General features: G+C 41.4%; 1 protein-coding gene across 1 annotated transcript in view; it reads left to right on the top strand.

Annotated features, from left to right (window-relative positions):
• PLA2G4A (phospholipase A2 group IVA) overlaps positions 1 to 16,690 on the top strand; it is a 243,623-nt gene that overhangs the window by 88,761 nt on the left and 138,172 nt on the right. The window contains exons 4-8 of the mRNA XM_075182675.1: positions 5,928 to 6,076; positions 9,398 to 9,511; positions 10,651 to 10,688; positions 14,011 to 14,155; positions 14,905 to 15,041. Of these exons, the coding sequence (XP_075038776.1) occupies positions 5,928 to 6,076; positions 9,398 to 9,511; positions 10,651 to 10,688; positions 14,011 to 14,155; positions 14,905 to 15,041 (583 nt within the window). The remainder of the gene's footprint in view (positions 1 to 5,927; positions 6,077 to 9,397; positions 9,512 to 10,650; positions 10,689 to 14,010; positions 14,156 to 14,904; positions 15,042 to 16,690) is intronic.

The following is a 16,690-nucleotide window of genomic DNA, read 5'->3' on the forward strand; positions in this document are numbered from 1 at the left end:
TGTGGTATTGATAATAGAAGTAAGGTACCCTAATCAGTTGTTGCAAACCTACGCATTTCACCCTATTTGGGAGTCTTGTCAAGGGGTGGGCTATATTGTGCAGCAACAGTCAATTCTTTAAGTTGATGCGTTAGAAGCAGGAGAAATGGGAAAGTGTAAGGATCTGAGCGACTTTGACAAGGGCCAAGGGTCTTTTTGGATGTTCCTGGTATGTAGTGGTTAGTACCTGCCAAAAGTGGTCCAATGAAGGATAACCAGTGAACCGGCAACAGGGTCATGGGCGCCCTAAGCTTATTGATGTGCATGGGATGTGAAGGCTAGCCCGCCTGATCCAGTCCCACAAAAGAGCTACTGTAGCACAAATTGCTGAAAAAGTTAATGCTGACTATGATAGAAAGGTGAAAACCTTGGAGCAGTGGAAGAAGGGGGCATGGTCTTATGAATCACTTTATCTTACACGTCATGTGGACGATCGGGTGGATGTGTGTCGTTTACCTGGGGAAGAGATGACTTCAGAATGCACTATGGGAATAAGGCTGGGAAACCTCGCTGTCCTGGTATTCATGTGGATGTTATTTTGACACATACCGACCTATCTAAACATTGTTGCAGACGAAGTTGTCACATGCCAGTCCCACCAATGCCTCGGTCGCATCCTGGCTAACTTACCTGGAGGGTCCCCCGTTGTCTTTTCCCGCTGGAGGAACACTGTTGCCCCTGCTCGCAGGCGCTATCTTATGTAAGTTCTGCACATGCGCAGACATACTTTTTAATGACTCCTATTCCTACTTATTGGCTGATGCCCTCTGGTGGCTACACTACTTAGACACCTGTTTCAGTTCCTGATTGCCAGTTCTTTGAGTCTCATCTACTCTGTGGACATGTTTCTCCTGGCTTCCTACGTTACCTGTAATTCTTCTACCGCAGTTCCATGTATTCCTCGACACTGCTACAGTGTCCTCAGCAACTCCAGTATTTCTGCCACATACTGTTATTTAAACCTTGATCCAGTATCTGTGTTCTCCAACACCCCTGGACCTAAGTGTACAGTCCGCAGCAGTTCCGTGTATTCCTGGGTACTTGCTAAAGTGTCCTCTGCAATTTCTATATTCCTGCTGCAAACTGTCATACTAATCTTGCTCCAGTATCTGTGCTCATCTGCATCCCTGGGTCCAAGTATACAACTTGCTGCAGTTCTTTGTACTCTCTAGAACTAGCTACAGTGCTCCCAGTTTTACCAAACACCTGCAGCAGATCGTAATACAGTTCCTGAACCCATACCTGCGCTTCTCCAGCACTTCCAGACCTAAGAATACTATATGCCGCAGCTGCTCATTCCAATCTGTGCTAACTATTGTAATTTGCTACCTCTGCTTCTCCTGAGCTGTGCAGAGTTCCAGTATCTTTACACATCCCTTGTCCTTCTCCTGCACCGCGACCTGCGGCAAGAAAGCAGGCAAGTCCATATCCGCTTGTAGAGGACACTGGTGAAGACCATCCGTGTTGTTAGACTATGCACCTCCCAAGCAGGTAACGCCAAATCAGGCCGGTCTAAGGGTTCCTTGACGTCTGATTTGTGAAAAAAGTACACCCATTCATGGCAATGGTATTCCCTGATGGCAGTGGCCTCTTTCAGCACGATAATGCGCCCTGCCACACTGCACCAATTGTTCAGGAATAGTTTGAGGTACATGACAAATAGTTCAAGGTTTTATATTGAACTCCATATTCCCCAGGTCTCAACCCGATTAAGCATCTGTAGAATGTGTTGGAAAAACAAGTTTGAGCCTTGGATGCCAAATCTCGTAATTTACAGGACTTAAAGGATCTGCTGCTAACGTCATATACCACAGGACACCTTCAGAGGTCTTGTGGAGTCCATGCCTCGACAGGTCAGAGCTGTTTTTGCGACATGACAGGGTGTCACTCACCGGACCGTGAGTGCCTCTGCGCTGGTGTGTGGTTCTCTAGTCTTCCTGTCGACGCCAGTCCTGAGCCGCGGCCGTCCGCCATCTTGATGGACTGCGCATGCGCAGCATCCAAGAACTCTTATGACCTTTGCTTTTAATCTAATTGGTGGATCAGGCACCTCTCCTTATTTAAGGCACCTGTGCTCATTACATCGTTGCCTGATCTTGAGTCTCATTCCCTGTGAGTCTCTGAAGGTGTCTCCTGTGTCCTGCTCGTGTCTTCAGTTTCTTGCTGATTACCTGCTCTACTCATCGGTGGTTCCCATACCCGCTACTGACTTCTGTATCCTGCTCGTGTCCTCAGCTGTCTGTTGGATTACCTGCTCCACTCATCAGCGGTTCTCATACCCGCTACTGACTCTTGTATCCTGCTCGTGTCCTCAGCTGTCTGTTGGATTACCTGCTCTGCTCATCTGCGGTTCCCATACCCGCTTCAGCCGTTCAGCGCTCCTGCTGTGCCTGCATATCCTCGTGGACAAGCTTCTCTACTCATCAGCGGTATGCTTACTTGTTATTGACTATCAACTGTTACCTTGCATATCCGCTTAGGACAAGCTTCTCTACTCAGCAGCGGTATCCATACCCGCTATAGACTATTAGCTATAACGCTGCATATCTGTCTGGAGCAAGTTCCTCTGTGCTCTCATTGTATTCATACAATTATTGACTCTATTCATTCCTCCACTTATCCTCACCTGGACAAGTCCTCACCTCCTCGCAGTGGTACAACTTGCTGTCCGCAGACCACTGACGCCTCCTCTACCTACCTGCACCTGGACAAGTCTTCTCATCACAGCAGTGGTACAACTTGCTATACGCAGACCACTGACTTCCCGCTACCTACCTGCATCTGGACAAGTCTTCCAATCACAGCAGTGGTACAACTTGCTATCCGCAGACCACTGACTCTCCCATTACCTTCTTTCACCTGCTCACGTCCACCCTGCTCTCCGTGGTTGAAACCAGCCTTCCACTATAGCTGCAAGTCGCTGACTCATCTACCATTATAGCTGCAAGTCGCTGACTCATCTACCAGTATAGCTGCAAGTCGCTGACTCATCTACCAGTATAGCTGCAAGTCGCTGACTCATCTTCCAGTATAGCTGCAAGTCACTGACTATCATCAATTCCATTGGCATCCTCTCTCCATCTGCTGTTATATACGTTCCACTATTCACCCTGCTGCCAGAGGACCGCTGAGCAAACTCCGCCCCTCTGGTAAGCATAGTCAACTGGTGAATCCTGGGCAGAACTCCTAGTGCCCGTGACACAGGGACTTACACAATATTAGGCAGGTAGTTTAAATGTTGTCAGTTTATATATTTTTATATAGTGTTAGATATACAGCAGTAGATACACATTTATCTTCTGATACAGGTCCTGATACACAGATGGAGCAAAATGAGATTTTAAGATGGTCCCTACTCTGCATCGGCAACATTTGCACCTGGTTTATGTCAAGTCATCATCAGTGTGAATCTGCACTTGCCTTGTAGCAGGTGCAAAAGATATGCCTCCACACGGGGTTGAGTACGATCTTTTGACGATGAACTTGTGCACAGTGTTACTATCGACACGAAAAATGTTGACAGTCAGACTGTCAACAGTTTCAGTGTGTCTGGTTAAAATTACGACAATTTGACTGTTAAAAGATACTGAAGTCGACAGCCACAATGACATGTAAACAGCAATGTCACTGCCTGCAATACAGGCGACGGTCCACCCGCACAATACAGTACACAACCACAGTAAAAAGAAACAAACCAAAAAAAAAACCATTAAACCACAGATAAGAAATCAACAATGTTTCCCCCCAAATAACTTTACCACACTAGCAAAAAAGGGACTACACTTACGGGATCCGCAAAACAAAAAAACATCCCCCTGCCCTGGGCAGTAGGTGTGGGGTACTAAAAATATTATATGTTTAAAAAGACCATTTTGGCCCTGGTGCACTACTGGGCCCATCAAGCCCAGGCTGCCATTAACAGTTTGGGCATGTTGGTGCCTGCAGTACTACAAGCATCAGCATACCCATGACTGCCAGGGTCTGCTAGGACCTGAGGTTCAAAAAGACAAAATGTAAATAAAGCACACCTCTTGTTTGTAAAATAACGTTGTTTGAAATAAATAAAAAACACCCCTGTATACTCGCCAACATCCAGGTACTTCCTATGTAATCTATGCTTGTCCATAAAATATAAAAACACATCCTCGGCCCTGCAGCTTTGAAAAAAAAGTCTTTGGACTGCCACATACTAACTCTTATCGTGAAGACCTCCCACCACTTAATTACAGCCACTGTGTCTCTTTTTAAAATGGGGCTTTTTCACGACCTCAGTGCTTAGGCAATTGGGAGCACTAGGGTTAAGCTGTTTTGGGAAGTTGGGGGCACGTTGTTTTTTTGTGTGTGTTTTGATGTGTTTTTTTTCTTTTATCTTTACTGTTTTATTAACTGTATTGTGCCAACGTGTATTATGTACTGTATTGTGCCGGCGGGTCCAGTGGCTGTAAGTGACCTTGTCGTTTGAATGTCAACATGGAGACTGTCGACTTGTATTACCTGTCGATATTCACAATGTTTCCAATTTAACACGGCAGGCACAGCGAACCTGTCAACAGACCGACGTTGACATTTTGATGTCTATGGTCTAACTGACGACAGGTTCATCTTTGACAGATTGACTACATCACTAAACAGGCGTATATGCGTTTATCTGCAGGTTTGCATAAGCTTTACTGTATTCAGCCTGTCTTTGCATCCCTCTTCTCTCCAGCACGAGATTTGTGCCATGTGTTAAGCATTCACTACAGATCCACCTTCTAACAGTCATGTTTGCAACTACTTCCCCCTGAATATGCTACAAATACGTTAGCACACTGTTACTGTACTTGTCTGTCCCTTACCTCCTGTGTTACTCCTCTCTGAAAAAAATGTAAGTGTAGGATGCGGCCCAATATGCATTAAGAAATATGCATACACACATTTTATGCGCATTATGTAAATGCGTATGTTGCACAAAAACTATATCCAACCTTACATGAGTCCCTGTAGAAGTTCAATATTAAATGAAATGCAAGTTGGGTAGTGAATTTTGGGAGTGTGTGTCAGGCATAGGGAAGGTGGGAATTGAATGACTATGGAGAGGGTGGGTGGGAAATGAAGCACGGGACATTCTGGAAAATACTGGATTGTCGCTTACTAAATAGGATTCTCCAACGGGGATTATTACTGGCAGTAACCCAATTAATTTATAGGATGAAGCAAGATCAAACACTTGCCGTGGAAAACACAGGTGTTTTCCAGCAAAATGGATTTTCTACCATTTGATAAATTAGCAGTTTTTTCTATACCTAAAACCATACTTGCCTACTTTCAGGCAGTGGGGTTCGGGAGATCCCGTGCAGGGGGCGTGACTAGAGGGCGTGAGGGGCCGGGGTACAGACAATCGCTTCATTTTGGCCCCGTCCACGGCGAAGAAAATGACGATTTGTCGCGGGGGTAGGGCCAAAATGACTAGATTCACCACAAATCGCGTTATTTTGGCCAGAGAATTGCGGGATGCGGTAGACTTGCCTGCTCTCCTGTTGGTCCGGGAGACCGACCTGGATTTTGGGAGTCTCCCGGACATTCCGGGAGAGTTGGGAAGTATGCCTAAAGTTTGGGCCGCTGTTGTATGCTTAAATTTGCCTGCCATGTGACTTAAAGTTTACTAGGTAAATGAAGTCACCTTTGTGTGTGCTTAATAATAAAGTTATACAAACATATCCCTGCCTATCCCTTTAGTACTGATATATCTATATCCAGTGACAAAATCTTGGACTCTGAAAATAAGGAGTGCATTACTCCTAAGCAGCTTAACATAGATACTTTAAAATTAGATTGTAAATGTGTTTTTATTCTACTAGAGCTATAGTATTTATATTGATAACTGATGATGGATTTTTGTTTTACAGTTGACACTCCGGATCCTTATGTGGAACTTTTCATTTCATTAGCACCGGATGGCAGAAAGAGAACAAAGCATTTAAACAATGATATTAATCCAGTTTGGAATGAATCATTTGAATTTATTTTGGACCCAAAACTGGAAAATGTCTTGGAGGTATATTTATATATTTATTATTCCCATTTAAAGCACTGTATATTGAGAGGATAATATCATATCATATCATATCATACAATTGCCACACTTTACCTGGTCCAGCGATGTCGCCTCGCAGCCATCTGTGCTTCTCCTGGCCGTCTATGGTACTCCCGAGTCCTGTGTCACTATCTGTAAACTTACACTCCCTGTTGTTCTGCTTAATGGCCATCTTGGATTACATCACATGATCCATTCTGACAAACCAGACTTCAGCAACTCCAGTTACATCATTCAGCCAAGCCTATTGGTGCAAAGGGTGCCCTAATTAAACCAGGAACTGCTAGTAGCAGGTTAGATGAAAGTCTCCTGGCTCTGATCCCGTTTCTAACTGCAGTATCTCCTACCAGCATTTCCAAGTGCTCTGTTCCTGACTGCTCTATCTCCTACCAAGTGCCTCTGGTCCTGTTCAAAAAATCCTCCTCCTGCATCTATCTCACAAGCTTCACTGTGGGTTCAGTCTCCCGTTAGTAGCGTTACCAGGTGCCACTTCTGAGTCACATGTGGTTCATTCCAGCTCTGAGTTCCCTGTAGCGAGTTACAGATTTGTGTGCCTGTGTTAAGGTCTCTACCCAACTTAGTCATGTAACTTTCCCACTGGCAAAAGAGTCTGTGAACAGGAGGTTCAAGGAGTCCTGGTATCTTGCTGTTTCTGGCCGATTGGCTAACTCTCCACCGGCGTGATGTGGCTTCTGGTATCAGTCTCCTCACTCCTGTTGGCGCACCAGTTTACCCATAGCCTGGAAAGTGTCTTCTGATGGAGTATGACAGTCCCCTAGATGGAGCAAACAGCCTCCTTTCCAAGATACAGGACAGGTATGATCACTGGGTCTGCTGGTATAACACAGAAACTCAACACTTGTCAGCCCTACAACTTCCAGGAAAATCAATTTTCAGAAAATCCATATACCCCCCCACCTGGAGTGGCTATATATATATATATATATATATATATATATATATATACTCCCAACCAATTCAAGCCAACAGGCGCTTAAAGTGCAATTGTGCAATAATGACAAAAATGTATACTCAGTGAACGAGATGGCAGCTCCCCAAACAATTCAACACTTGTCTGCACGTGTCAACCTAATACAAATACAAAAGAAAGAGAGCGCCAAACATAGTGCATTAAATGTGTAACATCATAAGTGTGTTCCATAGATGTAAAATTCCCGTACCAGAGGTAATCGTAATGACAGCTTGATAGATATGCTGATACATCCACTCAGGTACCGTCTATCATGAATCACTGGACCACATATATCACAGCTCCGAAGTGTACTAGAACTCAAAGATAGCCACAATAGTGTAATGCCATCAGACACAAATTGACAGATAAAAACTTTTAATAAAAAGAGGCAAAGATGCCTCACACTGCCACTCAAGTAATATTATATGCGTACATAGGAATAGTATAAAATCAGCTTATCTGTCCTGTCCACATGCAAAATGAGATCTCAAATAGGGCAAATTCTGGCCAGTATGCCCTCACTGATGCACGGATCCAAGACAGCAGGCAGAAGGAAACAGTTCAGACGCGTTTCGTCCTTCATACATACATACACACATACACATACACATACACACACACACACACACACACACACACACACACACACACACACGTATTTGTGTATATATGTATGTATAAAGGGCCGTAGGGCCGTGTGGAGCCCGAATCGTTAACATATTTTCTAATGGAATAAATACTTTAACAATCTGGAAAAGTCCTGTGAGTGCCACCTAATTATGCTATTTTATACATTCATGTTATTGGAGTTCCTGCACCCAGGCTTGAGAAATATATAGAAACGTGAGTGCCTTTCCTGTGTTGTGTGTCATATATATTATATATTATATATAGCAGACATATCTACTCTTTCAGACCTGGAAACATTTTCAACTCTGAATTCAGCGTACATACACTTGCATGCAGCTTTTTCTATCTCAAATTACGCTTATGCTTGAGCTCCACTCTGAATCAGGCCCTTAGTTTCCACTGATGGACATATACGGGTAATTCCACATTTCAACTCTGGAAGTGCAAATTGTGTCTAAATTTCTGAAGATTATTAAGGTTAGGATGAACTTCCCACTCATGCAGGTCTTGTCCTGGTTGTCCAAGGTCCTTGTTTGCGATTTTCCTTTTTATTTTATTTATTTATTTTAGTTTCTTTGTTTTTGGGTAGTAACATTCCGCTTAATGATCTTTTCTAGACGGGATACTCTTCTCAAGTTCCTACATGCATATCAACTTTCAGTGAATATAGGCAGGTCCCCAGAACCAGAGACTAGTACTATAGCTGAAATCATCAACTGCCTGGAGCCAAAAACTAGCACAGTGCCTGTACTGTATCAGCACCTACAGCTAGTTTATCCTACTTTCTTATTTATCAATTGTACCCAGCACCTGTTACATTCTAAGCTTGTTTCGGCTTGGAAATCTTTGCCATCTGTTTCATTTCATTGTGACATTTATTTGTAGCATGATATTTAAAAATAATGAATTGCAATGCAATGCAATTAACTTACTCTCAACTGAAATAGGGCAGGTTTCTCAAATAATATGCAGTGTTACCCTTCCTTTCCACTAATTTTTATTATTCAAACTACAGCTGGACAGGTCATATTGACTATATTCATTCAGATACTTTGTCCCATTTAAAGCTTGCCTCTCATACACCCTAACTGTCTATTTGTCACTTAATCATTAAACAATATAATTATTTTGATGACCATAGTCAATGTACAGTATGGGTGTGCCAACACAGATGCATCAGATTCAAGTTCTTGGTTTCTCTTAAGTATGTGGGTTTTTTAGTAGTAGTAGTATTTGTTCCAGCTACAGGGCAGATGTAAGTGCCGACTGATGGTGAAGACTGTCATGGCATAGTCCGTGTATTAAAAACTATACCTATGCATGCACTAAGATAGCACAGAATGTAAGTAAGAGAAACTATAAAAGTGTATTGTATGTACAGTAGCTATTAATAAGATCATTATTTGTTTAATGGGAAAAAAAAAAATGCATTTTTGTTAATTGCTTTTATAATTTTCTTGGATGCGTTCTGATGTCACTTTATATTGCACATATGCAGTCTGTTCTGTCTGTTTACATACAGAGTACTGTTGAGGCAGAGCGTATCTTGAGATTCACTTGAATTTGAATAAGGGGCGCACGTACAGTCAAGTTTCAAGCTTGTTTTAAAAACGCAACTTGCATGCAGCTAGCATTCAAAGATGAATCGGGCCTAAATTGTTTTTTGGTTTTTTTTGTAGATCACCTTAATGGATGCTAATTATGTGATGGATGAAACTCTGGGCACAACAACATTTCAAATATCCTCATTGAAGCCTGGAGAGAAAACAGAGGTTCCCTTTACATTTAATAAGGTAAGCAAAACAATTACAATATATATTTAATAACATTAAATCTAACATTTCATTGTAAATGATGTACTGTACATAAATGAAAAGAAGTTAACAAAAAACAAACTTGATTCTTCAGCATATCAGTTAGTGTAGTGCATTGCATGGGTTGGGTACTAAACACTGACTACTGAAAACCCGACAAGAATTCCCCTGACATGACAACCGCAACAGTCTGTTCATGTTGACTGCTTGGAAAACAGAGTTCAAGGAAATGCGGAAAATCCACATCCCGTTGGGCCAAAATGTCGTCATTTTTAGGAGCAACACTGTGATTGGTGGTATTAAAGTGCTCAATTAAGGAGGCGTCAGCTGTACAGTATAGAATGGTTTGTAAAAAAAAAACATTGTACAGCTGGCACCTCCTTAAATGAGCACCTTAATACCACCAATCACAGTGTCGCTCTGAAAAATGACATCACTTTGGCCCGACAGGATGTTGATTCGGCGCATTTCCCTTAACTCTGTTTTCCAAGCAGTGAACATGTCGGTAAGCAGAGTATTGCTGTTGTCATGTCGGTGAAATTGTTGTCTGGTTTTCAGTAGTCGGTGCAGTGAATACCACCGCATTGCGTTATTACAAACTGATATATAGCATTCTTCATAAAAGTTTGATTTATATTGTCGTAAGCCAAATATTGTGCTTTTTCAACTGATACCTCATCTTGCTACCATTTATAACGTCATACTATTCCTAATAAATTAATTGTAAATGAAAGACAATAAGCACTGCTAGCATGTCAGTTTTCTATCATACAGAGATCTTAAAAATATGTAATCCATACCACTTACTAGAACAGTAGGTTGGATTTGCAGATTTAGTCCCAATATAAGGTTTTAGCTGTTTTGTCAACATGAGTTACTGGATTTTCTTCCAGCCAAGGGTTGGGGTATGAGCAAGTTGATTTAGATATACATCAAATAGTTTTTATAAAGTTATGGAAAATTTATTTTATTTTTTAAGCAAATGAATGACTAATTCAATGGATTTTAACAGCATACTATGATTTGTACTTTAGTGTTCAGTCATATGTGCTAAAAGTATCTTTTTTAATAATGTAGTTATCTTGGTTCATGATGTATATAATTCTATATTTAAATAGGTTACAATGGTTTTTCTGGGGTTCTCGCTAGAAGAATGGTATGTACTGTAAATTTTATATATGCTTATGAATATTTGTGTCAGCAGTCACGCTGCATTTTTTGTCTGTATATTAAAATTATTCTTTAACATTTTAAAAGCTATTTCTATCCAAAAGGGAGTTTTGCATCATTTTCATAATTCAACAAAATGGTAAACTGACTTATGATTTTTAAAACTCACCCCAAACCAGGGCAGCATTATAATAAAAATACATGTTTTATAATTATAAAAGAACATAATCTGTAAAATAGAATTAGAAACATACACACCATCAATTATAAAACATTTTTTAAAACAACAATTTATATGTTCAGGTTCACAGACACAATTGCAAAAAAATCATTACATGAGTAAAGTGTATCCATATTGTAGATTGGAGATATCAGTATGGATGCCAGATGCACTTTTGTGATAGCAAAAGTCCTTCTAGACCAGGGGTAGGCAACCTTTTTCTATCGGAGTGCCAGCTAAAATCTAGTCAAGCCCAGGTGTGCCAGTTGTGTGTGTGTGTGTGTGTGTGTATATGTATATGTGTATATATATATATATATATATATATATATATATATATATATATATATATATATATATATACATACATACATACATACATACATACATACATACATACATACATACATACATACATACAGAGCTGCCTAGAGAAATTCATGACCCAGGTACAGCAACTCCATGGGTCCTCCCTTATAGTTAAGCATAGTTAAAAAAATGTTGTGCCGCCGCAAAGCGGCGCTACAACATTTTTTCCCCATGCGAGTGGTCGTACAATTGGGGGCGTGGCAGTGCATCATTGGGGGCATGTCTAGCAGGTGAAAAGCACCAGGCCACCCTCTTACAGAAAAATGCATTACTCACACATGCCCCCTTGCTCAGCAGCTTTGCTCACATATGTCCCCTCTGCCCACATGCTTTAATCACACTTGCCCCACCCTCTGCCCAGCACCTTTAGTGACACATGTCCCTCTCCATCACACCTTCTTCTTACCTTATTCTCCACTGCACAGGATGGAAAGATATCCAGCAGTCCACCGAGTACCATGTGACCACTGCAGTCACATGACCTGGCGTCTGAATGTTCCTGAGCTGAAGGGGATTTAGCCCCCCCCTTCTAAATCCTGCGTTCGCCCCTGGTTATATGTATGACCTCAGGCTCCCCCCCCCATTATCCCATTGCTCTGTTGAGAATGTAATCCTCTTCCTCCCTAATGGTGGTTCAGGGGTAGTACAGTTAGACATATCCTTGCTATTCTGAGACTCCTATTCATCTGTGCTGTTTGTTTGTTTGTTTGTTTGTTTCCTATGCTGTTTGATATGTTCTGCCTTCGGCTTTACCCCGCTGGCTCTTCTGTTGATGGATAACTAATTATTCATCTTTAGACACCTGGTAGCTGCCCGGATTGTGTCATACCGATCCACACGGCTGGGAGGCCAGTTAACTTTTGAGGGCCTCTGCTTCCCTGCCTATAATCCGACTGTTGTAGCAACATGTTCTGGAATACATTGTTAATGTTTTTTTTCACCACCAGCTGATCAGCCTCATGCGTACAATGACACATGAGACAGATCTGAAGGAGTGCCAGGGATTTGTAAGGCATCAGGGATACCTGTAAATTATGCATTAACACAATCTGTTATGTGTATGTGTGTTGTATTATATATGCAAAAAAAGACATTGTTCCTCTGCACTCTCCATGTACAAATTGGAATGCAAGAGGGGTTGCCCACATTGTATAAACAACAATCATGTTAAGGCTGACCAAAATGGGAAGAATTTGTTGTGAGTTTGTCAGCTTAACATATGTTGCAATATGCAGAAATAAAAGTCATTGTTTTTAATATAGTAAAGAGGTTAGAGCATCATTAATTGTGTATTTAATAAGTGCAGAGTATCCATTTTTTTCTTTAAATAAAGTTTTATTAAGATTTTTCAGGATAAATGGGGGCATGAGTATAGAAAGGAAAAATGAAAACAAGGGAGTTGCGGAAAAGCATTGCAATCTAAACAGTTAGAAGCATATTTATGTGAAAATCAGAGAAGTTAAATATAAAAAAAACGTCTTTGCGAACAAGAAACTGTAGACTGATGCATGTGATGTGGGGAGAAATAGGGGCGAGGACTAGACGTGGGAAAAAGGGAGAAAGCGGCGGTGGAGGTAGAGAGTGTTAGTACAGGGAAGATAAGTAGTGGGGAGGAAAGGAAGGAAGATATTCAGTAGAGTTCAAGTTCTCTAAACATTTTCCTCAGGAATAAAGAGCAGAATATCAAAGAGAGAAATAATTACACCAGGACTGCTAGGTCGATAGAAACTGGTTGGGTCGATCATTTATGATGCTAGTTATATGCTTTAGTTTGTGGATCTGCCAGATATTGTTAATTAGAGCTGGGATAGTTGGGGAGGAGGAGTCTGACTGTTTCCAACTCTTGGCTACTAAGCATCTAGCTGCTGTGAGAATGTGATTTGGAAACTTCCAAACCAGTCTGTGGACTCCAGGGGGGAGACGTGGAAGAAGGAAATAGGAGAGGTGAAAATGAAATTGCAATTGTGTAATGTTGCGGATAAGGTCCGTGACCTCTCGCCAGAAGGGTATAATATGGTCCTTAGGGTCTAACCAGAACAGGGTGTAAGGAGATAGCATCTGGAGTAGATCAGCGTCCACATCTACCCAAAGTCTGGTATGGGGATTTGCATCGATCAGGGTGGCCTGCGTAAGATGGGACGACATGGAATATTTTTGAATACAGGGTACAACCAACCCGCCATTTTTTGTGTGATGGTACAAGACCTTCTGGTGGACCCTTGGGCATCTTCCTGACCAAATAAAGTGTGAGTCCTCATGTTTTATATATATAAAATAATAAAATTAGGAAATATAAACTATTTTGTGCAAACACTGGATTTATATTGTAGAAGTTGGCTAAATACCAAACTCAAAAGACCTGTAGAGTTCTAAGCCTTGTCCTAATTTACTTTACTTAAAGTAAGCAGTGGGGAAGTAAAATCACTAAAAGCACATAGAAACATTAAATCATATTTGGTAGCCAGGGTCCTAAGTTTTAGCCCATATTGAATATTGCTAATCAGATTAGCCTAAATCTTGAACCCAAATAATGGATGTGATTCTCCCATATCTATTACATATGAAAAGTATGAGAATTTGTATATAAAGACTCTTATTGTTTTCTTTGCCTTTATGTGCATGTATGCTGCTAATATGTTTGCATTTTAAATTACCTTTTTTTTACATAGGAAAGAATGGTTTATGCATTATTATTTACAATACAGCTATTTCCGTCTAGTTCTTCGACTGATCTGAGATTCAGCATGGCTCTCTGTGATCAAGAGAAAATTTTTCGCCAAAAACGAAAACATGCAGTCATTGATGGAATAAAGAAACTGTTGGGTCCTGAAAAGAGCAAAGATTTGTATTCCACTTCAAGAGATGTAAGTTGTCCTTGTCCAAAGATAAACTATTGACCTACCATACTTTGAGTTGTACTTCTGCTGTTCAAACTCCCCAATAATATTTTTTATTAAGCTGGCTGCTACTGGAATACTTATATGTGTATTTATCTGTCCTGGTCATCACGTTTATACAAAGATAGCATGATCTTGGAGTGTGAACTACTTAGTACATTCTATCTTTTTAACATCAACATTAGCTATTGTTGACAGTAAACATTTTTTTTAGATACAATCCAAAGTGTATGGTAGTGTTTCCATAATTTTGTTCACCATCTCAAAGGACAGAAACCTCCCGTTTCAATTGTAACAGTACTTTGAATTATCTTAAAACTGCAATGCTATTGACATTTTAACCTTACACTGTAACCTCTTCACGGAAATTACTGTGTGGCATCAGCACTGATAGGATATTAAAACTGTGAACTCAAACTGCACCTTGGTAAATCCAGCTCATGCTTTTATTATTAAATATAATAGTGGTACAATATGTAGAGGTTGCACAGTACATGCAGCTAAAGAACTATTATACAGATACATTAATATGATTTTTTTTTAAATAACCTAATATTATATTATATATTTTTTAACTGCTGAAGATGTGCAAAAACCCAGAATATGCCTGGTGATTTGAACTGCATGCTTGGAACATTGTAAAGAAAATGATCATGAGCAATGAATGCTATTTTATATTTTCATTTATTTTAAGGTTATTGTGCGTTGTCTTCTAGGTTCCTGTAATTGCAGTTCTTGGCTCTGGTGGAGGATTTCGTGCTATGGTTGGTTTTTCTGGGGTCATGAAGGCTTTATTTGAATCAGGAGTTCTAGACTGCATCACATATATTGCTGGTTTGTCTGGATCGACATGGTAATTAATATTATATTATATTTAGTAATGTTTAAAAGGATGTATGAACCTGCAGCCCTGAACAAACCAAATTCCTTCTGGAAGAATGTCCTTTGGTCAGAGGAGACCGAAATAGAGTTTTTGGTAAAGCACATCATTCTTATGCTTACAGAAAACTGTCAAACATGGAAGTGTAGTGATGTTTTGGGTTTGCTGTGCTGCGTCTGGCACTAGTGTCTTGAGCATTTGCATGGCATCATGAAATTTGGAGATTACAAGGCCATTTTGGAGTGCAATATTGAACTTGTGTCAGAAAGCTGAGTCCCTGTCAAAGGTTGTGGGTCTTCCAGCAGTACAGTGACCCAACACACTTCAGAAAGCAAGCAGATATGGTTCAAGACAAGATGCTGGACTTTTCTGAAGAGACCAGCAGTGAGCCCAGACATAAATCCCATAAAACGCTTGTGAAGAGCTCCGAAAACAGCATTTTGGAGAAGGCACCCTTCAAGTCTGGGAGAACTGGAGCAGTTTGCACATGAAGAGTCGACCAGACTGCCAGTGGAGAAGGGCAGGAAGCTAATCTTCTTCCCATTGAGCATCCTGGTGCCATCTCTTCCTCAGGCAAACAACGTTCCCGCACCCGGCTGTCCACATGATGTAAAAGAAAAAGTGATTCATGGTCCAGTTCTGGCGCTCATGTGCCCATTTTAGGTGCTTCAGAGGTGGACAGAGGTCAGCATGGGCATTCTCTTTGGTCTGCGGCTACGCACCCTCATACATTGCTGCGATGCAATATGTGTTCTGACACCTTTCCATCATAGCAGGCATTAACTTTTTCAGTAATTTGTGCTACAGTAGCTCTTCTGTGGAATTGGACCAGACAGGCTATCCTTCACTCCCCATGTGCTTCACTGAGCCTTAGGCGCTCATGACCCTGTCAGTGGTTCATCGGTTGTCCTTCCTTGTACCACTTTGGGTAGGTACTAAACACTGCAAGTACTGAAGTGTGTAGCATGTAAAAATCATCTGTCCTCTGTTGCAATACTCGCTACTGTCTTCCAAACTGCCTCTGGAAACATCGTCAACAGAAGAGCTGTTGTCAGGAGCTTCATGGATTAGGTTTCCAAGGCCAAACAGTTGCACACAAGCCTTAGTTCATCATGCCCAATGGCAAACATTGACTAGAGTAGTGTAAAGCACACAGCCTTAGGACACTGTAGCAGTAGAAACACGTGGAGTGATGAATCATACTTCACCATCTGGCAGTCTGACTGACAAATCTGGCTTTGGTGGATGGCAGGAGAATGCTTTCTACCAAAATGCATACTGCATTTTGTACTGGGTGACTTTAACATCCCTGTTGACAACTGTTCTGACCCTGCCACCATCAAATTTCTCACTCTTTCCTCCTCCCTTGGCCTCACTCAGTGGACCTCCTCCCCTACCCACTGTCTTGGTCACTTTGTCTCTCACCTCTGTGATCTCTCTGACTTCTCCAACTCTCCCTTCCCACTCTCCGACCACCATCTCCTCTCCTTCTCTCTGTCCTCCTCCCCTTCTCCAACCTCGTCTAAAGCCACCCTCACCAGGCGCAACCTTGACGCCATTGACCCCATCTCCTCCGCCTCTCTTGAAACTCTCCTATCACCCCTTCCCTCTCTGGCCTGCCC

The sequence above is a fragment of the Mixophyes fleayi genome, chromosome 8 (assembly GCF_038048845.1).
Source record: "Mixophyes fleayi isolate aMixFle1 chromosome 8, aMixFle1.hap1, whole genome shotgun sequence".
NCBI lineage: Eukaryota > Metazoa > Chordata > Amphibia > Anura > Limnodynastidae > Mixophyes > Mixophyes fleayi.